A 23,343-nucleotide genomic window follows, 5' to 3' on the forward strand; every position below is an offset into this window, starting at 1 on the left:
CAGTCGCTCAGTCGTGTCTGACTCTTTGCGACCCCATGAACCACAGCACCCCAGGCCTCCCTGTCCATCACCAACTCCTGGAGTTCACTCAAACTCATGTCCATCGAGTCGGTGATGCCATCCAGCCAACTCATTCTCTGTTCTCCATAGTGGCTATATTAATTTACATTTCCACCAACAGTGCAGGAGGGTTCCCTTTTCTTCATACCCTCTCCAGCATTTATTGTCATGGATTTTTGATGATGGCCTTCTGACCAGTGTGAGGTGATACCTCATCATAGTTTTGATTTGCGTTTTTGTAATAATTAGTGATTTTTGAATATCTTTTCTTCATGTGTTGGTTGGTCACTTGTGTGTCTTCTTTGGAGAAATGTCTATTTAAGTCTTCTGCCATTTTTTATTTTTGAGCTGTATGAACTATTTGTATATTTTGGAGATTAATATTTTGTCAGTTGCTTTGTTTGCAAATACTGTCTCCCATTCTGAGAGTTGTTTTTTCATCTTGTTTATGGTTTCTCTTGCCACTGTTATTCAAAATAGTTTTGAAAGTCCTAGCTGTGGCAGTCAGAGAAGAAAAAGAAATAAAAGGAATCCAAATTGGAAAAGAAGAAATAAAACTGTCATTGTCTGCAGATGATGTGGCACTCTACGTAGTAGTAGTAGTGGTTTAGTCGCTAAGTCGTGTCCGACTCTTGCGACCCCATGGACTGTAGCCTGTCAGGCTCCTCTGTCCATGGGATGCTCCAGGCAAGAACACTGGAGTGGGTTGCCATTTCCTTCTCTAGGGGATCTTCCCAACCCAGGAATTGAACTGGGGTCTCCTGCACTGCAGGCAGTTTCTTTACCAACTGAGCTATGAAGGAAGCCCGATACTCTACATAGAAAATCCTAAAGATGCCACCAGGAAACTACTAATAGCTGCTGCTGCTGCTGCTAAGTCGCTTCAGTCGTGTCTGACTCTATGCGACCCCATAGACGGCCGCCCACCAGGCTCCCCCGTCCCTGGAATTCTCCAGGCAAGAACACTGGAGTGGGTTGCCATTTCCTTCTTCAATGCATGAAAGTGAAAAGTGACAGTCTTTTGGACTCTGTGGGAGAGGGCGAGGGTGGGATGATTTGGGAGAATGGCATTGAAACTTGTATATTATCATATGTGAAAGGGAAAAAAAAGTGCTAATTTAATAGTTAAAAAAAAAAAGTGAAAATGAAGTCACTCAGTCATGTCCGACTCTTAGCAACCCCATGGACTACAGCCTACCAGGCTCCTCTGCCCATGGGATTTTCCAGGCAAGAGTACTAGAGTGGGTTGCCGTTGCCTTCTCCGACTAATAGCTAATCAATGAATTTAATAAAGTTGCAGAATACAAAATTAATACTCTGTAATCTTTTGCATATGACCTCAATCAAATCCCTTATGATTATACAGTGGAAGTGAGAAATAGATTTAAGGGACTAGATCTGATAGATAGAGTGCCTGATGAACTGTGGACGGAGGTTCGTGACATTGTACAGGAGACAGGGACCAAGACCATCCCCATGGAAAAGAAATGCAGAAGAGCGAAATGGCTGTCTGAGGAGGCCTTACAAATAGCTGTGAAAAGAAGAGAGGCGAAAAGCAAAGGAGAAAAGGAAAGATATAAGCATCTGAATGCAGAGTTCCAAAGAATAGCAAGGAGAGATAAGAAAGTCTTCCTCAGTGATCAATGCAAAGAAATAGAGGAAAACAACAGAATAGGAAAAACAAGAGACCTCTTCAAGAAAATTAGAGATTCCAAGGGAGCATTTCATGCAAAGATGGGCTCAATAAAGGACAGAAATGGTATGGACCTAACAGAAGCAGAAGATATTAAGAAGAGGTGGCAGGAATACACAGAAGAACTGTACAAAAAAGATTTTCACAACCAATATAGTCACGATAACGTGATCACTGACCTAGAGCCAGACATCTTGGAATGTGAAGTCAAGTGGGCCTTAAAAGCATCACTACTAACAAAGCTAGTGGAGGTGATGGAATTCCAGTTGAGCTATTTCAAGTCTTGAAAGATGATGCTGTGAAAGTGCTGCACTCAATATGCCAGCAGATTTGGAAAACTCAGCGCTGGCCACAGGACTGGAAGAGGTCAGTCTTCATTCCAATCCCAAAGAAAGGCAATGCCAAAGAATGCTCAAACTACCGCACAATTGCACTCATCTCACATGCTAGTAAAGTCATGCTCAAAATTCTCCAAGCCAGGCTTCAGCAGTATGTAAACCGTGAACTCCCAGGTGTTCAAGCAGGTTTTAGAAAAGGCAGAGGCACCAGAGATCAAATTGCCAACATCCGCTGGATCATGGAGAAAGCAAGAGAGTTTCAGAAAAACATCTATTTCTGCTTCATTGACTATGCCAAAGCCTTTGACTGTGTCGATCACAATAAACTGTGGAACATTCTGAAAGAGATGGGAATCCCAGACCACCTGACCTGCCTCTTGAGAAACCTGTATGCAGGTCAGGAAGCAACAGTTAGAACTGGACATGGAACAACAGACTGGTTCCAAATAGGAAAAGGTGTACGTCAAGGTTGTATATTGTCACCTTGCTTATTTAACTTATATGCAGAGTACATCATGAGGAACGCTGGGCTGGAAGAAGCACAAGCTGGAATCAAGATTGCTGGGAGAAATATCAATAACCTCAGATATGCAGATGACACTACCCTTATGGCAGAAAGTGCAGAGGAGCTCAAAAGCCTCTTGATGAAAGTGAAAGAGGAGAGTGAAAAGGTTGGCTTGAAGCTCAACATTCAGAAAACAAAGATCATGGCATCTGGTCCCATCACTTCATGGGAAATAGATGGGAAAACAGTGGAAACAGTGTCAGACTTTATTTTTTTGGGCTCCAAAATCACTGCAGATGCTGATTGCAGCCATGAAATTAAAAGACGCTTGCTCCTTGGAAGGAAAGTTATGACCAACCTTGATAGTATATTAAAAAGCAGAGACATTACTTTGCCAACCAAGGTCCGTCTAGTCAAGGCAATGGTTTTTCCCATGGTCATGTATGGATGTGAGAGTTGGACTGTGAAGAAAGCTGATCGCCGAAGAATCGATGCTTTTGAACTGTGGTGTTGGAGAAGACTCTTGAGAGTCCCTTATACTGCAAGGAGATCCAACCAGTCCATTCTAAAGGAGATCAATCCTGGATGTTCATTGGAGGGACTGATGCTAAAGCTGAAACTGCAATACTTTGGCCACCTCATGCGACGAGTTGACTCACTGGAAAAGACTCTGATGCTGGGAAAGGTTGGGGGCGGGAGGAGAAGGGGACGACGGAGAATGAGATGGCTGGATGGCATCGCCGACTCTGTGGACATGAGTTTGAGTGAACTCTGGGAGTTGGTGATGGACAGGGAGGCCTGGCGTGCTGTGATTCGTGGGGTCGCGGAGAGTCGGACACGACTGAGCGACTGAACTGAACTGAACTGAACTGAATCTTTTGCATTCTTATACACTAACAACAAAAGATCAGAAAAAGAAATCAAGGAAATAATCCCATTTACTGTTGCAACAAAAAGAAGAAAATATCTCAGAATCAACCTACCTAAGGAGGCAAAAGACCTAGATGTACTAAACTATAAGATACTGATTAAAGAATTCAAAGATGACACAAACAGATGGAGAGATATACCATGTTCTTGGATTGGAAGAGTCAATATTATGAAAATGACTATACCACCCAAAGCTATCTACAGATTCAATGAAATCCCTGTAAAATTACCAATGGCATTTTCCGCAGAACTAGAATAGCAATAACAACCAAAAAAATGACAATTTGTATAGAAGCATAAAAGGCCCTGGATAGTCAAAGCAATCTTGAGAAAGAAATAGAGCTGAAAGAATCAGGCTGTCTGACTTCAAACTGTACTACAAAGCTACAATAATCAAGAATCTATGGTACTAGCACAAAAACAGAAATATAAATCTGTGGAGTAGGATCAAAAGGCCAGAGATAAACCCATGCACCTATGGTCACCTAACCTGTGACAAAGGAGTCGAGATTTTTGATGGTGGCCATTCTGACCTGTGTAAGGTGATACCTCAATGTAGTTTTCATATGCATTTTTCTGATAATTAGTGATTTTGAGCATCTTTTCATATGTTTGTTGGTCCATATACAATGGAGAAAAGATAGCCTCTTCAATAAGCAGTGCTGGGAAAACTGGACAGCTACATGTAAAATAATGAAATTAAAACACTCCCTAATACCATACACAAAAATAAACTGAAAATGGATTAAAGACCTAAATGTAAGGCCAGACACTATAAAACGCTTACAGGAAACATAGGCAGAACACTCTGACATAAATTGCCACAATCTCTTTTTTAAAAATATTTATTTATTTAATTTTGTCTGAGCTGGGTCTTCTTTTCTGCGAGGGCTTTTCTCCAGTTGTGGTGAGCGGGGGCTATTCTCTAGTTGCGGTGCTCAGGCTTCTAATTCTGGTAGCTTTTCTTGTTGAAGAGCATGAGATCTTACACCCGAGGGCTTCAATGTAGTTACAACTCTCAGGCCTGAGCACAGGCTCAATAGTTATGACACATGGGCACACGTGCTTCAAGGCATGTGGGATCATAGGTCCCTTACCAGGGATTGAACCCACTTCTGCATTGCAAGACAGATTCTTAACCACTGGATCATCAGGGAAGTCCCAGAAAACATTTTTAATCTTACAGTACAGTACCAGCCACATCATCACTACTGCTTTTACGCTTGCTTCTGGACATCCTGGGGTTGAAATAAAGATATTGTACTCTGTACAGTAAAGTACCCAAAAGCCCAACCACATGTAGAGGATGCACGCACATGACAATGTACACCAAACATGAACTAACTTACGTGATTAGATTTGCAAACACATATTCTCATCTTGGAAAGTTCGCCTCCAGAAGGTTCGTATGTAGGGGACTTACTGTTTTAATGATGTGAAAGTGAAGTCGCTCAGTTGTGTCCGACTCTTTGCGACCCCGTGGACTGCAGCCCACCAGGCTCCTCTGTCCATGGGATTCTCCAGGCAAGAATACTGGAGTGGGTTGCCATTTCCTTCTCCATTAATGATGTGAAATATATATTAAATCTGAAACCAAGAGCTGACTTGAGGCAGGTCAACTGAGACCCTGAAGCTGCTGTCAGGCCCATGGGCTCCACTCACGATGAGAAAGGACAGGCCTCAGCTGAATGCTCTGCTGCAGCCTTGACGTGCTTTATATTGTTTTGTGAAGTGTCTCCCCGGACTTCTGCTCATTCTTTTTTTTTTTTTTACCAAATTTGGGACATTTTCAACCATTATTTCTTCAAGTACATTGTTGGCTCCACCCTCTTTTTCCTTCCATTCTGGGACTGCAGTGAGGACAATGTGAATGCTACATCTGTTGTTATCATCCCGTGGGTCTCTTAGGCTCTGCTTATTTTTTTCAGCATATTTCTTTGTTATCAGATCAGGTAACTTTTGTCATTCTCTGGTTCTTTTCTGTAATGTGTTCATTCTGCCTTTGAGCCCAACTAGAGTGTCCTTTGGAGACGGCAATGGCAAGCCACTCCAGTACTCTTGCCTAGAAAATCCCATGGATGGAGGAACCTGGTAGGCTGCAGTCCGTGGGGTCGCTAAGGGTCGGACACGACTGAGCTACTTCACTTTCACTTTTCACTTTCACACATTGGAGAAGGAAATGGCAACCCACTCCAGTGTTCTTGCCTGGAGAATCCCAGGGACGGGGGACCCTGGTGGGCTTCTGTCTAAGGGGTCACACAGAGTCGGACACGACTGAAGTGACACAGCAGCAGCAGCAGCAGAGTGTCCTTTGTTTTGGTTATTGTACTTCTTAGTTCTCAAGTTTCCATTTGATTCTTTGTTATATTTTTCTTTTTCTTTTCTGAGAGTTTCTGTTTTCCGTTTGTCCCAAGGCTGTGTGAAATTGCTTGTCAGAGCATTTTTATGATGGCTGCTTTAAAATCCTTTTTAGATCATATCAGCATCTGTGTCATCTTGGTGTTAGCATCTGTGGATTGTGTGTCCTCATTCAAGTAGAGAGTTCCTGGTTGTTCGTATGACCAGTGACTTTTGTGTTTCTTTTTTCTTTTCTGGCCACACTGCTCGGCATGTGGGTTCTTCATTCCCCAAACAAGGAATGAAAACCTGTGCCCCCTACAGTGGAAGCAGAGAGTCCTAATCGCTGGGCTGCCAGGGAAGTCCTGGTATGACCGGTGACTTTTGATTGTATCCTGGGCACTTGTGGGATTGTCCTGAGAGCCTGGATCCCACGTCATGTTCTCCTCTGCAGATAGTCACCTGTCCAGGTATAGCATGCGGGTCCCCTGGGTCCTGCCAAAGCCACTCCTAAGAAGAGGCATTAACCTGTCACCTCACATTTGCAAAGGAGACCCTGCAAATGTGTAGTTTGGAGACTATTCAGTGTGACTTTTCTTAACACTGAGCTTTTTTTTTTTTTACATAGTGACAGGAATAGTGAGCTGGATCAGCAGCGGGAGCAGTATGAGAACCTGAAGTGGAAGCTGGAGAGGAGGCTCAAAGAGCTAGACGGCGAACTTGGCCTGCAGCGGCAGGTAGGGTGGGGGATCCGCTTATTCCTCAGGACCGTTGTTTTGTTGGTCATATAGTATCAGCCTGGGAGCACAGGTTTCCACTTTGTGGTGATCTGTGGCAAAATGTGTCAGGGTATCTAAATTTTCCTCTGTGGTAACTCCCCCAGAATTCTCCTTCCTTGGGAATGAGTAAATATTTTGTCCTTTATTTGAGAAAGAAGTATTAGGAAGTTAGAGTTATTTACTGTGGAAGAGAGCTGGGAACTCAAATTGTGATAATTGTATTTCTTTCAACAAGCAATAAATGACCCTAAGTTTAAATATAGCTGTGTCAGCTGACAGGAGACACTTAAACCTGTCTCCGAAATTTCTCCTCGGTGTCCCTGAAGCTCAGCCTCCACATCTGAGAGACTTCGCTATGTTGGAGTTTGGGTGAAGGACATCCTTCACACTTAGGGCTGAAGTTCATGTCTGGCAGGGCTGCATGTATACAGCGACATGGGTCCCCTTGTTCTCCTTCCAGGATGTACCGAGCTTCTGTTGTCGTAGCAGCGGCAGGTGTTTATGGAAACTGCCTCATGTAGCTCCTTGTGCATGTGTGTGAATTTATCTGCTCAATACAACAGAGACACCATTTTGTTCTGCATTTTGTAAATAGGGAACCGAGGTCGAGACATTAAGTAACCTGCCCAAGATCCCCCTCAGTAAATCCAGGAGCCGTAATTTGAGTCCAGGACACTTCCAGCGGGTGAACTCTTAGGCACTGTCTTCCTGCCGTGGGTTAGCGACTCACGACTTATTTTTAGACTTGCGTTCACGATATTGGAGAGGAGCTGGATCTGGAAGTCAGCCTGGCTGTGTCCCCACTTATGCCCTCCTTGGAGTGATAGTGACTGAGTGATCTGGAATGATCCGACCTTGGCCCCTGGTCTCCCAGTGGATGTGCCACGGGGCGGATATGAACTTTGTGCCTGCCTATGCTAGCCTGTCCTTTCTTGGCACTGAGGCCAGCAGTTCTCAAGAAGGAAAGACCAGTCAGCTGGAGGACTGCGGCTTGAGTGTCGGGCCCTCCATCCCATAGCATGGTGTCAGTGCCCTGAGATAGGACAGCATCCTGATGGGCTGTGCCCATCGGAACGGAAGATACCCGTCGGCGCAACTGTCCTTATGACCGAGCTTTCAGGCCTGGCCACATCTATTAACCACCATTCGCACAGGAGGAGGCCCTGTCCTTTCCTTTCCCTCTGGAAGCTTGAATTTCATTGTCCACAATTTCGTTGTGGACACTCAAAACATCACTCAAAACATTCTGTAGAGCCTTTGACATTTCCTGCAGAGGACTTTCTTTTGGAGTCCTTGGGGACCAAAGAACTTTGTCTTTTATGGGCAGGTTTGACTTTAGGAAACATCCGAAGTCACTGGGGGCTGAGCTGGGCGATCAAGAGACCAGCTGTGACTCATCTAGGTCATGAGGTTTCCTCAAGTGGTGTCGGAATCTCTTCCAGAGAAGGAATTTCAGAAGGGTTCTGGGTGGCGGTGGAATCGTCCCTATTAGCAGGGCAGTCAGTGGCACGTGGAGGCAGCAGTGGCCCTGGTGGCTGTTGTGGTCACTGGGCTGGATCTCTGGGTGACTTCCCAGCTTGTCCACACTCAAAGAAGTCCTTACTGTGACTCAGGCTTGTTCAGGCTTTGAGCCCCCTTGTCCACAAGGAAGGCCCCTTCAGATGTGCGTTTTCATACAAGCTCTGTCTCTTGCAGGAAGGAAACTTGACGTCTGGACTCTCCAACTGTAGGCTCTGTCCAGGGCTGCTGCTGGGAACCTGGGCAGCCTTTGCTGCCTAGTGTGGTTCAGGGCCAGCTGGAGCCCATGCCAGCCTTGGGGCTCTACTGTCCATGCCCGACCCTGTGACTGAAGGAAGGGTATTATGCGCTCATCAGCTTTGTGGCTTCCTTTGGGCTGGTTTTCTGTCGCCTTTTTCTGAAGATCTTTGTGCTCATTACTGACTTGTCAAAGGTAGAATTGATTCAATGGTAATGTTGATTATTACCTTGAGGAAAGAAATATAAGACGACGGAAGCTGAATTAGTCTGTTTAATGTTTATTATGTCTGCAAGTTATAGACTGTGGACTTGTTTTTTCATTATTGGTTAGCAGTCCCAGGATTAGATGCCTCTAAACGAAGAATTATGGATGTGAGAGTTGGACTGTGAAGAAAGCTGATCGCCGAAGAATCGATGCTTTTGAACTGTGGTGTTGGAGAAGACTCTTGAGAGTCCCTTATACTGCAAGGAGATCCAACCAGCCCATTCTAAAGGAGATCAATCCTGGATGTTCATTGGAGGGACTGATGCTAAAGCTGAAACTGCAATACTTTGGCCACCTCATGAGACGAGTTGACTCACTGGAAAAGACTCTGATGCTGGGAAAGGTTGGGGGCGGGAGGAGAAGGGGACGACGGAGAATGAGATGGCTGGATGGCATCACCGACTCTGTGGACGTGGGTTTGAGTGTACTCCGGGAGTTGGTGATGGACAGGGAGGCCTGGCGTGCTGTGATTCATGGGGTCGCGGAGAGTCGGACACGACTGAGCGACTGAACTGAACTGAACTGAACTGAACTGAAACGAAGAATTGATGCTTTTGAACTGTGGTGCTGGAGAAGACTCTTGAGAGTCCCTTGGACTGCAAGGAGATCCAACCAGTCCATTCTAAAGGAGATCAATCCTGGGTGTTCATTGGAAGGACTGATGCTAAAGCTGAAACTGCAATACTTTGGCCACCTCATGCGACGAGTTGACTCACTGGAAAAGACTCTGATGCTGGGAGGGATTGAGGGCGGGAGGAGACGGGGACAACAGAGAATGAGATGGATGGATGGCATCACTGACTCGATGGACATGAGTTTGAGTGAACTCTGGGAGTTGGTGATGGACAGGGAGGCCTGGCGTGCTGTGATTCATGGGGTCGCAAAGAGTTGGACACGACTGACCGACTGAACTGAACTGAAAGGATAAACAATGAGTTATTGATTTATTAATTTAACAAAGAGATTTCACCAAGCACGTTCTTGGGCCCCAAGGTTAGGGCTGAGCACTAGCCCCACCTGCCCTGGAAGTGAGCTGGCCCTCATCGGGGCTGCAGTGAACACCTGAACAGTATAGTCTCTGGTTATAGCATCCTGGGGACATCACCTGTGTGACACGGGGGCAGGGTGAGGTAGAAGTGGTCTTTTAATAGGCAAGTCAGGGCACCCTGAGAAGAAGACTTGTGAGCCCAAGTCTACAGGTAGCAACAGAGTTCAAGTTCAAGGAGGCTGAGGTGAGGGCTATGAAAGCCTTCCAGGCCTTCATGAGAATGACCTTTGCTCCAGGTGAGGTGAGAAACTCCTGGGGGCTTGTGAGCCAAGTCAGGTCTTTAAAAGAGCCTCTTCTGTGGGGTTGAGGACAGACTGTGGAGCCTGGGAGGCAGGGAGACACAAGAGGGCTGCTGCAGCCCTAGGTGAGAGGTGGGGGACTTGAGCCACTGACAGGTTCTGGATACACCTAGACAGCAGAGCCAGCGGACACGCTGATCAGATGGGGTGAGAGGCAGGCCCCACAGACATGCCTGCTTTGGGGCTGAGTGCCTGGCGGGATGACTTGCCATGTATTGAGATGGGGGAACTGCTCAGGAAGGATGGGCAGGGCGCTTGGTCAGGCTGTGTACAAGGAGGTGGCTCCTGGGCTCCCAGGAAGACACACTGGGAGGTCAGGGTGAAGGAGGGTGGTCACAAGGTACCGAGCTGGAAGCTTGGGGCTTCCCCAGAGGGTGTCTGTAGACAGAGGAGCCAGCTGTCCAGACTGAACCTTGAATTCAAGAACAGGGAAGTTTAGGGGACATCGTCACAGGGCAGAGGTGTGGCTTGTGGACTAGCAGGAGAGGGGTCCCCAGGAACAAGAGAGAAACGTGGTCAGAAGGCAGGCTTGAGTCCCGTACCTCTAGGGTGAAGTGGGGACGGAGAGTGCAATGGGTTTCTTGTTTCCTCACCAAGGACCTTAAGTGCTTACCTACTACTGGTCTGGGCCAGGCTCTGCCTGTGCGCGGGCTTCCTGCCCCCTGGCGGCCACAGCCTGCACAGCTTTGAGCAGAAACCAAAGGCTTCAGTATTTTGTAGTGTTAGCAGCAAAGTAATGCTCAAACTTCTCCAAGCCAGGCTTCAACAGGACGTGAACTGTGAACTTCCAGATGTTCAGCTGAATTTAGAAAAGGCAGAGGAACCAGATCAAATTGCCAACATCCGTTGGATCATTGAAAAAGCAAGAGAGTTCCAGAAAAACATCTATTTCTGCTTTATTGACTATACCAAAGCCTTTGACTTTGTGGATCACAACAAATTGTGGAAAATTCTTCAAGAGATGGGAATACCAGACCACCGTACCTGCCTCCTGAGAAATCTGTATGCAGGTCAAGAAGCAACAGTTAAAACTGGACATGGAACAACAGACTGATTCCAAATTGGGAAGGAGTATGTCAAGCTGTATATTGTCACCCTGCTTATTTAACTTATATGCAGAGTACATCATGCGAAATGCCGGGCTGGATGAAGCACAAACTGGAATCAAGATTGCCGGGAGAAAGATCAATAACCTCAGATATGTAGATGACACTACCCTTATGACAGAAAGCAAAGAAGAACTGAAGAGTCTCTTGATGAAAGTGAAAGAGGAGAATGAAAACATTGGCTTAAAGCTCAACATTCAGAAAACTAAGATCATGGCATCTGGTCCCATCACTTTATGGCAAATAGATGGGGAAACAATGGAAACAGTGACAGACTTCATTTTGGGGGGCTCTAAAATCACTGCAGATGGTGACTGCAGCCATGAAATTAAAAGACGTTTGCTCCTTGGAAGAAAAGTTATGATCAACCTAGACAGCTTATTAAAAAGCAGAGACATTACTTTGGCGACAAAGGTCCGTTTAGTCAAAGCGATGGTTTTTCCAGTAGTCATGTATGGATGTGAGAGTTGGACTATAAAGAAGGCTGAGTGCCAAAGAATTGGTGTTTTCGAACTATAGTGTTGGAGAAGACTCTTGAGAGTCCCTTGGACTGCAAGGAGATCCAGCCAGTCGATTCTAAAGGAAATCAGTCCTGAATATTCATTGGAAGGACTGATGCTGAAGCAGAAACTCCAAAACTGTGGCCACCTGAGGTGAAGAACTGACTCATTTGAAAAGACCCTGATGCTGGGGAAGATTAAAGGCGGGAGGAGATGGGGAAAACAGAGGATGAGATGGTTGGATGGTATCACCGACTTGATGGACATGAGTTTGAGCAAGCTCTAGGAGTTGGTGATGGACAGGGAGGCCTGGTGTGTTGCAGTCCATATGGTCGCAAAAAGTCAGACATGACTGAGCTACTGAACTGAACAGAGCAGTCAGTCTCAATGATTTTCATATTCTGATCCCAACGAAGGTTACTCCTGTGACCCCCTGAAACGTCATCTTGCTTCTCAAGGGATTTTTAAAAATGTATATTTTCAATTGTACCATGCAGTGTCTCTGAGGCCCCCAACCTTGACTTTCAGAGGAGGGGAGGGAGCCTGCCATGCACTTATCGCAGGGAGGAGGCAGAGACGTACCCATTCTTGCCTGCACACTCTGGCTGGGCTCAGCCTCCCTTGACTCTTTCCTTCTGGTAACTGAATCTGTCCAGCTCTCAAAAGCAGGGCCCTCATCACTTGGTCAGAAACCTGGAACCCTGCTAGTGTGCTGTGCTTCTCACGCACTGTGCTTTCCACGTGCTGTGCTGGACTGGCTCAGCCTGTCCTCACAGCTCCTCCATGGTCTGGGCCTCCTGTCTTCCCGTTCCATGTTAACCTGTGCTCACCCTAACGACGAGTGTCAGGTAAAGTCACTATGAGGTTTTAGACCAGGAGAGATGGTTAGAGTCAGACTCGCTCCAGGACATGCATTTCAGTTTGACTCTGTCCCTCGCTGTGATTTCTGTGTCTGTATCCAGATCTCCTATTCAAAGGCCACATCCGCCATGTGTGTCTGCTCTCCTGACAGACAGGACTGTAAAGGATTAAAGACAGTGAGAACCCATAGCAGTGGCAGGAGCAGGAGAAGGGCCTCAGCACTCGGACGAGCCTGTGCCTTCCCCGGAGGTGGGGGGTGGGTAGCCGGGGGAGGGGACCTGTGGGAGACGCACCCCATGGACCTACAGACTCAGAGATCTTAGGCCTCAGGATGTTGAGGGCTGTGCATGTGCAGGTGGGAGTCTGTATTTGGGGCCACGAACCCCCGCTCACAGGCAGATAGAGTGCCCAGCAGCCGGGGAAGTGCCTGTCCCCAGGCAGAAGCTCAGCACAAATTTCTTGGAATAAATTGAATCACTCATGGGGAGAAAGAAGGCAGCTGTGTGGGCCCAAGTGCCTGCTGCGTAGGTCTCACCTAAGGGAGACAGCACACTCAGTCAGCTCTGCCAAGATTCAGCTTCATTGAGCTGTCATTTCCTACAGTCCACACAACCATATTGTGTGTAGTTTGACAAGTTTAACACAGCCAAGGTAACAGCCGGGTAACAGCCAAGACAGAACTTTACTGCCACCCAAAGTTCTGTGTGCCTCTTTGTGATCAGGGAGCAGCGCCCCCGGCCCTGGTCCCACCAGCCTGCTGCCTTCCACTTGCAGTGAGAACTGGCTTTTCAGAGAGTCCTGTGAGAACGGAGCCTCGAGCTGTTTCCCCTTTTTGTCTGGCTTCTCTCTCGCCGTGACGTGTCTGAGGCGCATGGATGGCGTGCGGTTGGCAGCTTGCTCCTTCTCGGTGCCTGCTGGTGCTGTGTGTTGCATGGAGGTGCCAGTATGTTTCCATTCTCTGTCAGCTCACACTTTGGACACTTGGGTCTTTTCAGTTTGGGGCCAGTTTGAATAAGGCTGCTGTGAGCATTCTTGGCTGTCTTTGAATGGACACAGGCTCCACGACCAGGAGTGCAATTTCTGGGACACGTACTACAGCTCTAAGTTTTTGAGAAACTGCTGAGCTGTCCTTTAGGATGGTTACAGGGTCACATCCCACCAGCTGCAGATTAGAGTTCTAGTCACTTCCCATCCTTGCTCGTACTTAGTGTTTTTAGTCTTTTCCTTTTTAGTAGTCTAATGGGTGTGTAGCTGGGAATTAAATGCGTTTATCCTTGATGATCAGAGTTTAAGCATCTATTAACGTGCTTATTGGCCATTCATATATCCTTGTGAAGTGTCTGTTCAGCTTTTTTGTACTTAAAAAAAAATTTGGGTTGTCTTCCTATAATTGATTTGTGGGTTCTTCATGAATACTCCAGAAATAAGTCCTTAAGTATGTATTTTTTTGAATATTTTCTCCTGTTCTGTGCCTTACCTTTTCCTTTTCGTAAGTCTTAATTTCAACATCCTAGTGAACTTTTTATTGCCTCATTCCTGAGTAGGAGCATGTCACTGAGGCAGGATTACAAGACAGAGAAATGCCAGCAACCCAAGAAGAGGCCCAGAGGAGCAGTAAAGGTGATTCCTGAGACAGTGATCCTAAAGCCCACCATTGTGTGACCAGTGCGGGTGTGGGGCAGCAGGGTGGGCCCTGTGGACCCGCCCGTGCTGGGTTTGCCCGTGCGTGGCGTCTGGTTGTCTGTGTTGGGCTAGTTTTCTGCACGGATGGCTCTGGTGCCATGGCCGCCTAGGCCCCACAGGCAATGCCATAATTCTGCAACTCTCATCAGTGTGGTCCCCGAGCCGGCTCAGGAGAATAGCTGCCTTCTTGCTCCTGGGGCAGAGGCTGACTATTTCCCTTCTCCCCACAGGGCTCTTCCTTTGTCCTTCCCCTGAGGTGAGAGTTCGAGCCTGCAGGGGGTGGTGGGGTGGTGGGGTGGGGGTGGCGTGGAGGAGGGAGAATGGGCTGGGAACAGAACAGAACCAGCCATTCATCCCAGCGCGTCTTCACTTTTAGTACCTCAAGGCGTGTCATGGGGGCTTCCTGTGATCAGTGCCCCCAGGAATGTATTTTGCATCCATAACTCAGGATGCTAGGAGAAAGGGCCAATCAGAACAAGAAAGAATTTTGACAATTACAAGTACATATAAAGGAATAAATTCAGAAGATAGAAAAAAGACACAGAAAGTCCAACAGAAAATTTAAAAGACATGGAAGATAAGTCCAGGATTCATCTAACAATATAAATTCCAGAAACATACAGCAAAGAATGGGAAGGGATCAGATTGTCTAGTAAACGGTGCAGTTGCTTCTTGGGGTGGGGACTTCAGACTGAAACCCCTGCCCCTACAGAGCCATGAATGAAAGTGTGTCAGAGAAACAAAGAGTAGATGCTGCAAACATCCAGAAAGCCTATAAGGCAGAGCCTGGCCCCAGCCCCTCGACCATGGCTTCGGATAGACTTGAAAAGGTCTTCAGTGCTGTGGGGCAGCGATGCCAGGCCAGAGCCCTGGAGTGTGAGGCTATGGATGCCTTAAACTAGGCAGCAGCCTCTCAGGAGGTTACTGGAGTGTAACTGCTGAGTGAACTCTGAGCAGCACCTGTGGGTCAGGGCCAAAGGGTCAACCTTTAGCGACCTCTGTTTCCCTTCTGAGTTTAGAACTTTGAGAACCAAAAGATGGAGGGAGCAGAGAAGACTGCTGGGAGAAGGAAGGTCTGAGCTGGGCGGGCTTCTTGGATCCCCAGGACAGGGTGGCTCCAGTCACAGGGCCCAGCTGGCAGCCTCACATGGAGCCCATGAGCCTGAGCGAGGTTGGGCAGGGGGTGGCTCCCACTCCCACAACTGGGAGAAGGCCCACTGGGGCCGGGGATCCTGGGACTCTCACCCTGATGTGAGCTCTTGAGGCGGGGAGGGGGCTCCTTTCCTGCAAGAGTAAACAGAGAGAGGGGGAGAGGGCATCGAGAGGTCCTGGGGACCACCTGGGGAGCTGTGAAGGGCAGGCCTGGATACTGGCTGTGGGGCAGCTCAGGGAGAGGAATCCCAGGAGGGGAAAGAGTGATACCATGGTATGTGTCCTGGGAAGCGGACACCACTTGGGAAACAGGAGAGAACCAGAGAAGTGGTCGGGGAGAGGGAGGAGGGGAATTGAAAACTCAGAAAAACGATGAGGTGGGAACCGTCATAGTTGTTCACTGTTGGGTGTGCAGTGAATCACTAGTATAATAATTTAGGGACTTTTGGATTCAGCCCGTGAGCAAGGCATTCACAGAGCTGGGGGGTGGAGCCATGACCCTGGGTTGGGGAGTGGGGTGGGGCTACTCTGGAACCCTGCAGGCTGCATGGAGGACTGATGGGGAAGAAAGGCATTTTTTTTATAGACACAGATGGAACCAACAGCTTAACTGCTAGGAGGGGTGGTTCTGGGTTCATGGGCCTCTGCTAACCTTTCCTTGTGGGTTTGCTAGCTGCTCTGTCTGGGCAGAGCAAAACCCCACAGGATCACGGAGTAAACAGACAAACCCACGCCCAGGGTGAAAACACAGGCTCTCCGATGCCCTTCGTCGAGTATTACAGGTCCCAATCCCACCGTTGACCGTATCCTCCATGAGGCCCTCTGCGTCTCTCCCACCCTCAGCGAGCCTGTGGGGCCTCTGCCGGCCCCACTGTGCTCCTTTCACCACCAGCCCTTTTCTGTTCCAGGAGCTGCTCCAGGAGTTTGAGTCTGAAATGCAGAAGCGGGAGCACGAGTTCCGCCTGCGGGCTGACAACATGAGCAGTGTTGTCCTGGCACACGAACTCAAGGTAGCGGGCACCCTCAGACTGTAACTGTTTCCTCAGCGTAAGTGAGAAGCCCCTGGCGAGTTAGGGTTCACACCAAGGCCTCCCCGTTTGTGCGTGGGCTGGGGTCTCTACCATGCTGGTGACGTGCTTGCCACCGTGCCTGCCAGGGCCCTAGTCAGGAGTGATGGCCACTCTGCCCAGCAGGAGGAGCACCGGTGCCACCAGTCTGGGTCTGGTTCCTCTGAGGAAGGGCCTCCCCCAGGAGAAACCGCCATCCCACAAACCCTGTCCTTGGCCTGTGACATCCCGTGACACCTCGGAAGGGGCCTGTGCGGGGTCGTCACTCGCCCCTATTTTCAGAAGGAGGCCTGTCTGCTGTTGGTGCTCCCAGCTGTGGTGCTGGCTGCCGTCCACGAGCATGGCTTCTCTAAAGCACTGACCTGGCCGGGGCACACGCGAGAAGAACACACACCTGGCCTTTAGCACCAAGACAAGGACCAGCTGGGAGAGGAGGGGGAGGCGTGTGGGGGACGAAGAAGCAGGGCTGACGTCTGGCCCAGTCCTGCCACCCGAGCTGGTCACACCTGGGCAGCATCCAGCCAAGGTGGATCGATGCTTGCCCTAGTGATCATCAAGGTGCCTCCTCCAGGCTGCCAGCCTCCCACAGGGCCGCAGTCCAAGGGGCAGCACTGGGCCCTGCCTGACCCTTGAACAAGAGTCTCTCTGACTTCCCCCTGGAAGAATGCTGTCCCTGTCACCCAGGGCCAGCAGGACTTTGAGCCTGGAGCTGCCACAAGGTGACCCCCATGAGGCCTCTTTGGAGACTTCTGAGCACCAGGGGACAGAAGACAAGTGGGACGCATGGGGCTAACCTATACCTCATAGTGGAGTGGGCACCCCTCTGGAGAAGAGCAGGGAAAGGTGGGCCAGGGCATGCCCCACTCCCACCTCTAGCTGCCGTGAGCCGGTTCTGGTCCCCTGAACACCTGTCCCTGGAGGGCATCACAGCTTGTACACAGGTTATACACAAATTTGGGAGCAGCAGTACCATCACCTCTACGTTATAGTCTAGGAAGCCAAGGCCCCAGAGAAGCTATTTAAAAATTGAGCATGTGGCTGGGATTTGAGTGGGATCACTCAGCACGGAACCACGTTCTTACAACCTCCACCTGCCTCTGTGATTCCAGTATCCAGATCGTGGCCTAGTTGGGGTGCTGGGGTGCAACTTGGATTCACACAGGGGTCTGCTCGAGGCTGTGAGGCATGTGAGAAGAGTCTCACTTTTGTTGCTTCTCAAATGCTAGTCTTTCTTCTCTCCCCGTTCTGATAAGATGGTAATACTTAACTCTTAACACCTCTGTTCGTTCCACTTACATCCTCATTTTTAATCCTCTTCTCGAAGATTAAACTGCTGAACAAAGAGCTTGCAGCCCTGAGAGAGGCTGGGGCAAAGGCTGCGGAGTCCCTGCAGGGTGCCGAGGTGGCGAACGCAGAGCTGGAAGACAGGCTGCAGCGAAGAGAGTGGGAGCTCCGAGACCTGGTGGCCGTGAAGGATGCCCGGTGTGGAGCCTCCCCACCTCCCTGTGGGTGGGCGTGGCCGATGAGTGGTCTGGGCTCTAGCCCCAAGGCATCTGCCTGTCCTGGGTTATTCCAGGTTGGCTTTGCAGTATCCTCTTATGTGCTTTTTCCACTAACATTTGCTTCTTTTCAGGATAAAAGACTTAGAGGGTAAACTTCACTCTATGCAGCTCACCAGGAAAAAAGAAGAGGAGACATTTCGGAGGAAGTGAGTGTTTTCTGGCTCCAGTGTCAGTGTAGGGATAATGTCCCCCGACCACCTTGGAGGCAAAGCCCGCCCTTCTGTGGGACGTCATCAGGGTCAGGCCTGCTCTTCCAGGACTGCCCCTCACTTTTCTGTACTAATGAGCATATTTGTGTGTGTTTGGAGGAATATCATCAAAACACTGAGAATTATAGGACTTGCGTGGTGAAATGACTTGCTGAAAGCCATCCAGGTTGACACCTTAGCACTAATATACTTGACCCACTGACACAAGTCACAGTAGCAGGGTGCACACAGATGTTCTGTGTTGTCACACTGCTTGGCCCTGCAGAGTCATGTGCAGCCCAGGTGGCATTATTTATTTAGCCAAGGTGACAAGGAACCTGTACTCCCTGATGTGGGCAGTGGTGTCTGTACCCTGGAGTCTTGGTGTTTGCCTCTTGAAAATAACTAACCAATGATCACAGGATGATGCATTCAGAGATAACTCCTTCCCTTCACTAGTTGTCATGATCAAACACTTCTTGTGATTTGGTCAGAAAAAAAGGTATATCTTACCAGAAACTAACGGGTACAGCAGCTTCTATGTGTATATATTTTTTGCTACTAGAAGGTGGAAAATACTGAACAGTTTGCAAGATGAGTAAGATGAGGACTGATCATAATTGGAGTGAAAAGTACATCACATGACTTGATTAAATAAGGCTTAGCCATCTCATCAAACAATGCTGATGAAATCTGAAGAGAATGCTTTAGAATTATATTTTTTAGGGCTTTTTACTTTTCACTGAAGCCAAATGGAATAAAAGCATGAAAAGTCATAATGTCAGCCTGGTGTTGCATGTCAGCAACACCTGTATTTTCGAGACGAATATCAGTTCCATTGACAGAGTTTTGATAGGTTTGACATCTCTGACCAAGACGGACATGCAGCCTGCCTCCCATGGCCCCCAGTTCTTGGAAGTCTCCGATTCTGGGTTGAAAGCAACTCAGCAGTTGGGGTAGCTGTGAAGGAAGGGCAGTTTGCACCTGCATTCTTCTTCCCTAATCGGTGGGGGTTCTGCTGGTGGTGCTTTGCTGAAGTACCTGTTCTGGGTTCTTCCCGAGGCACAAATATCTGCCCAAGTCTCTTTTTCCCAAGGACTGTGAGCTTGGGAGGGAGGGGGGCCAGTGTCTGAAAATCTCTCAGTCAGTGGTTCCTCGTGAGGAATGAGGAGCAGAGAGAAGTGGGCAAAAGTGCCCTCTAAAAGGACACGTATGCAGCCCTCCAGCAGGACGAGGGAGGTTCTGGGCTAGGGGGTCCGGAACAGGGCCCATGTGAGCTGTTGAGGACCTCCCTGTGTTTCAGGCATGAGGAGCTGGACCATCTGGCCAGGGAAAGGGACGCTGTGCTGATGGCAGCAAAGAGCGCCCACATGGAGCAACTACAGGCAGCGGAGGCCAGGGCCCTGGAGCTGCAGGCGCGTTGTGAGAACCTCGAAGTACAGCTCCGCAGGGCCGAGTGGAAGCAGGTGGACGCCACCAAGGAGAAGGACGCCGCCATTGACAAGTGAGCCCGGGCCAAGGGCCTGGCTGCCTAGTTACCTGTTTCAGATGAAGGGAAGTGGGCACCGGGTGTTGGGAGTCACTCCTGCAGCTCTCCCATCACTTTTCTTAACCATTCTCTTTCCTTTTGTTTCATTTGAAAGTGTGTGTGGATGTATGTATGAATGTGTGCATTTATTTATTTATGGTAAAATACACATAGTAGGAAATTTACCATCTTGACCATTTTTAAGTTCAGTGGCATTAAGCACATTCACGCTGTTGAGCAACTGTCACACCGTTCATCTCCAAACCCCTTTTCTTTGTCAAGCTATAGCTGTGCCTCTTCAATAATGATTCCGCATCCCCCTCTCCCAGCCCCTGGCGCCCACCATCCCACTGCCCTTCTCTGTGAATCTGACGTCCCTAAGGGCCTCACATGAGTGGAATCCCTCACTGTCTGTCCTCCTCTGACTGACTTGTTCCGCTCAGCGTGATGGCCTCAAGGCTCATCCATGTTGTTGTAGCAGGCAACAAATGTTCTTCCTCTTTAAGGCTGAGTAATATCACATTGCTTGTATACAGCTACCTTTTGTTTATCATTTCACCCATTGATGGCTATTTTGGGTGTTTCCACCTTTTAGCTGCCGTGACTAGTGCTTCTGTGACTGTGGGTGAGCAAATATCTGCTCAGGTCTCTTTTCAGTTCTTTTGGATGTGTACCCGGAAGCGGAGGTGCTGGATGTAACTTTTTGAGGAACTGTGTTTCACAGTAATTGCACCATTTTCCACAAGGGTTCCTAGTTTCTCCATAAACTAGTTTCTTTTTATTGTTTTTTTTTTTTTCAACTAAAAATTCTTTTTGGACTTCCCTGGTGGTACAGTGAATAAGAATCCGCCTGCCAGTACAGGGGACTTGGGTCTGATACCTGGTCCAGGGAGATTCCGCATGCCGAGGAGTAACTAAGCCCCCACACCACAACTACTGAGCCCTTGCTCTGGAACCCTCGAGCCACAACTACTGAGCCTGCCTGCTGCAACTGCTGAAGCCCGTGCACCTAGAGACCGTGCTGCATAACAAGAGAAGCCACTGCAGTAAGAAGCGTTTGCACGGCAACTGGAGAGTAGCCCCCGCCCTCCACAACTAGAGGAAACCCGAACACAGCAATGAAGACCCAGCACAACCAAAAATAAAATTTTTTTAGATTTTTTATTTAAGCTACTTATTTGTTTGGCCATGCCATATGGCTTGTAAGATCTTAGTTCCCCAACCAGAGATTGAACCCAGACCCTTGGCAGCGAAAACACAGAGTCCTAACCACCAGACTGCCGGGGAATTCCAAACTAACTTCTTTTCAAAGCCAGTTTTCTTTTTGACATCTAAGCCAGGCCATACACAAACACTATCCCACTGTGCTTGGTGTCTCTGAAGGATCATTGTAACTGAAACAGTAACTGAACTCAGCCTCTTGGCAGCCAGTAAGGAAGTGATCTTCAGAGAAGCTGTGTTTACGGAAGATGATTAAGGCAAAGCCTGCTGTTTAGCTACTGGCTTTTCCCCTTTGTTTGGGAAATATTTCTGTCTCTCTTTCTTACAGAGAATTCTCCGCAAGTTATATTTCTACTGAAGTGAAAAACTATAAAATACCAGGAAGTCAAGTTTATTCAGGATAGCTTACTTAGAGTCACGGGTTTTATTGTTTGATCTGTTAAACCTAGGAGGCAATAGCTGGAAGGGTGAGGCAGCTCGATCTCAAGGATGTGTGTCTCCCAGCCACTCCTTGTTTGCTTCGGACAGGCTCTCCCGGGGCCCTTCTCACAGAGAGGGACTCAGAGCCGAGGGTCCAGGTGCACAGGCCTTCCTGTGGGGAGGCCTCCTGCCCCTGCTCTCTCCTCTTGGCGGGTGCAACATCGTGTTCCTTCCCGCTTCCCCACTGGACAGTCAAGAGGCGGTGGGTGACGAGCAGCATCAGTGGGTTCCCAGGAGAAGCCTTAGTGTCTGTATCAGGGTCTTTTCCTACCAAGACATGCTCTTTACCAGTCAGCAACAAAATGGCCCATATTATGTTTTGTTGTCTCTTTGGGCCTATTTGTGCTGGTTTTCTTGTGACCATTAGTTTGTGGATAGCGGGGTAGAGAAATGATGAGCTGAGACAGTATTGTGAGAACCTTGTGTGCATGTAACCATGCATACATGTAAGCTATCAAAAGGAACATGGTGGGGCCAGAGGGCACTTTAACCTCCTAAAATTCACGGCTCAGACGCAAAAAGTAGATGAAATTAACTTCAATACCATTTTTTAACCCAGTATGTCCAAAATACCATCCCATTGTGTGCTTGTGTGCTCAAGTCACTTCAGTCGCATCTGACTCTGCGACACTGTGGACCATAGCCTGCCAGCTCCTCTGTTCATGGGATTCTCCAGCCAAGAATACTGGACTGGGTTGCCGTGCCCTACTCCAGGGAATCTCCCAGACCCAGGGACTGAACCCGCATCTCCTGCATTGATAGGCCAGTTCTTTACCACTGCTGCCACATGGGAAAGTAATTGGTTAATCAGCTACACCGCAATACAAAATACAAAGTGTTAAGTTTGAGAAAAAAGTAATCAGTTTAAAAATATTAGTGAAGATGGATGCCTAAACTTGCCTGAGCAAATTGTTATTGAGGTATTTTTCATTTTTGGATGCTAAATTTTAAAGGCACATCTCAACTCAATTCAGGCTGGCCACATGCCTGGGAGCCTTGAGTGGCCCTTGGCTCAGTGCTGGGCAGCGCTGGCCCAAATGCTGGACAGAAGCCAGGACTCGACGAGGGCAAGTTCTCTGCTCTCCAGAACACAGGCCTGCTTGTGCTGTCTTGGTCTTGGCAAAGTGGAGCAGGAACCAGGATCCCATTCATGGTCACATACAAAGCCCCTGCTGTGTGCAGATCATCTCGTGAGAATTCATTAGAAATTAAGAAGAAATAAAAATATGGCTCTCAAGCTCCAGCAACTTCTCTTATAATTGCGGAAGCCCAACACATATGGAATCATGAAGGATCAGGTCAGGGACTATAACGGGAAGCTCAGAACAGACATCCTGCTTGATGCATGGGGCCTGGGCAGTCAACTTCCCAGGGCTGTCAGCTGCTTCCCTTTCCTTGGGCCTTGGAGCAGAGTTGCCAGTGAGTAGGTAGACGGAAAGGAGTGCTTTGGAATTCCAGGACAGGCTAGGCATCTCCTGTCCTTTTGTCTTTTAGTGACACACAGAACAGAGAAGAACCTTTCATTTCCCTCTGTCATGTCAGACATTGGACACTCGAGGCTCCGGGGCTAAGTGTCTGGTGGGACACAGCCAGGGTGAAGCCCGGATTCCATGAGCACCCTGCCCGCCTATACATACTGCCCCGTGTGGTCTTGGCTCTAGGTTGGCTCATGAGGTGGGGGGCAGCTTTGTCACTGGCTCATGGGCCCCCTGATAGCTCAGTTGGTAAAGAATCCACCTGCAATGCCGGAGACCCCAGTTCGATTCCTGGGTCGGGAAGATCCTGTGGAAAAGGGACAGGCTACCACTCCAGTATTCTGGGCTGGAGAATTCCATGAACTGTATAGCCCATGCGGTTGCAAAGAGTTGGACATGACTGAGTGACTTTCACTTCACCTGGGCCCCCACCTGCTACTTTTATCACCCCAACAACTACATGGGACCAGAGCAGGCACTGCCCCAGAGAAGGGATACTGGGTAGACC

The 23,343-nt window shown here is 48.5% G+C and overlaps 1 protein-coding gene across 2 annotated transcripts in view; it reads left to right on the forward strand.

Annotated features, from left to right (window-relative positions):
- Nucleotides 1–23,343, forward strand: part of CCDC57 (coiled-coil domain containing 57) — a 116,548-nt gene that overhangs the window by 15,622 nt on the left and 77,583 nt on the right. For both annotated transcript variants that reach the window (XM_055408285.2, XM_055408284.2), the window contains exons 3-7: nt 6,492–6,600; nt 16,223–16,324; nt 17,706–17,863; nt 18,015–18,089; nt 19,435–19,635. In XM_055408285.2, the coding sequence (XP_055264260.2) occupies nt 6,492–6,600; nt 16,223–16,324; nt 17,706–17,863; nt 18,015–18,089; nt 19,435–19,635 (645 nt within the window). The remainder of the gene's footprint in view (nt 1–6,491; nt 6,601–16,222; nt 16,325–17,705; nt 17,864–18,014; nt 18,090–19,434; nt 19,636–23,343) is intronic.

The sequence above is a fragment of the Moschus berezovskii genome, chromosome 20 (assembly GCF_049115385.1).
Source record: "Moschus berezovskii isolate FMDL1 chromosome 20, NW_MosBer_1.0, whole genome shotgun sequence".
NCBI classification, from domain to species: domain Eukaryota; kingdom Metazoa; phylum Chordata; class Mammalia; order Artiodactyla; family Moschidae; genus Moschus; species Moschus berezovskii.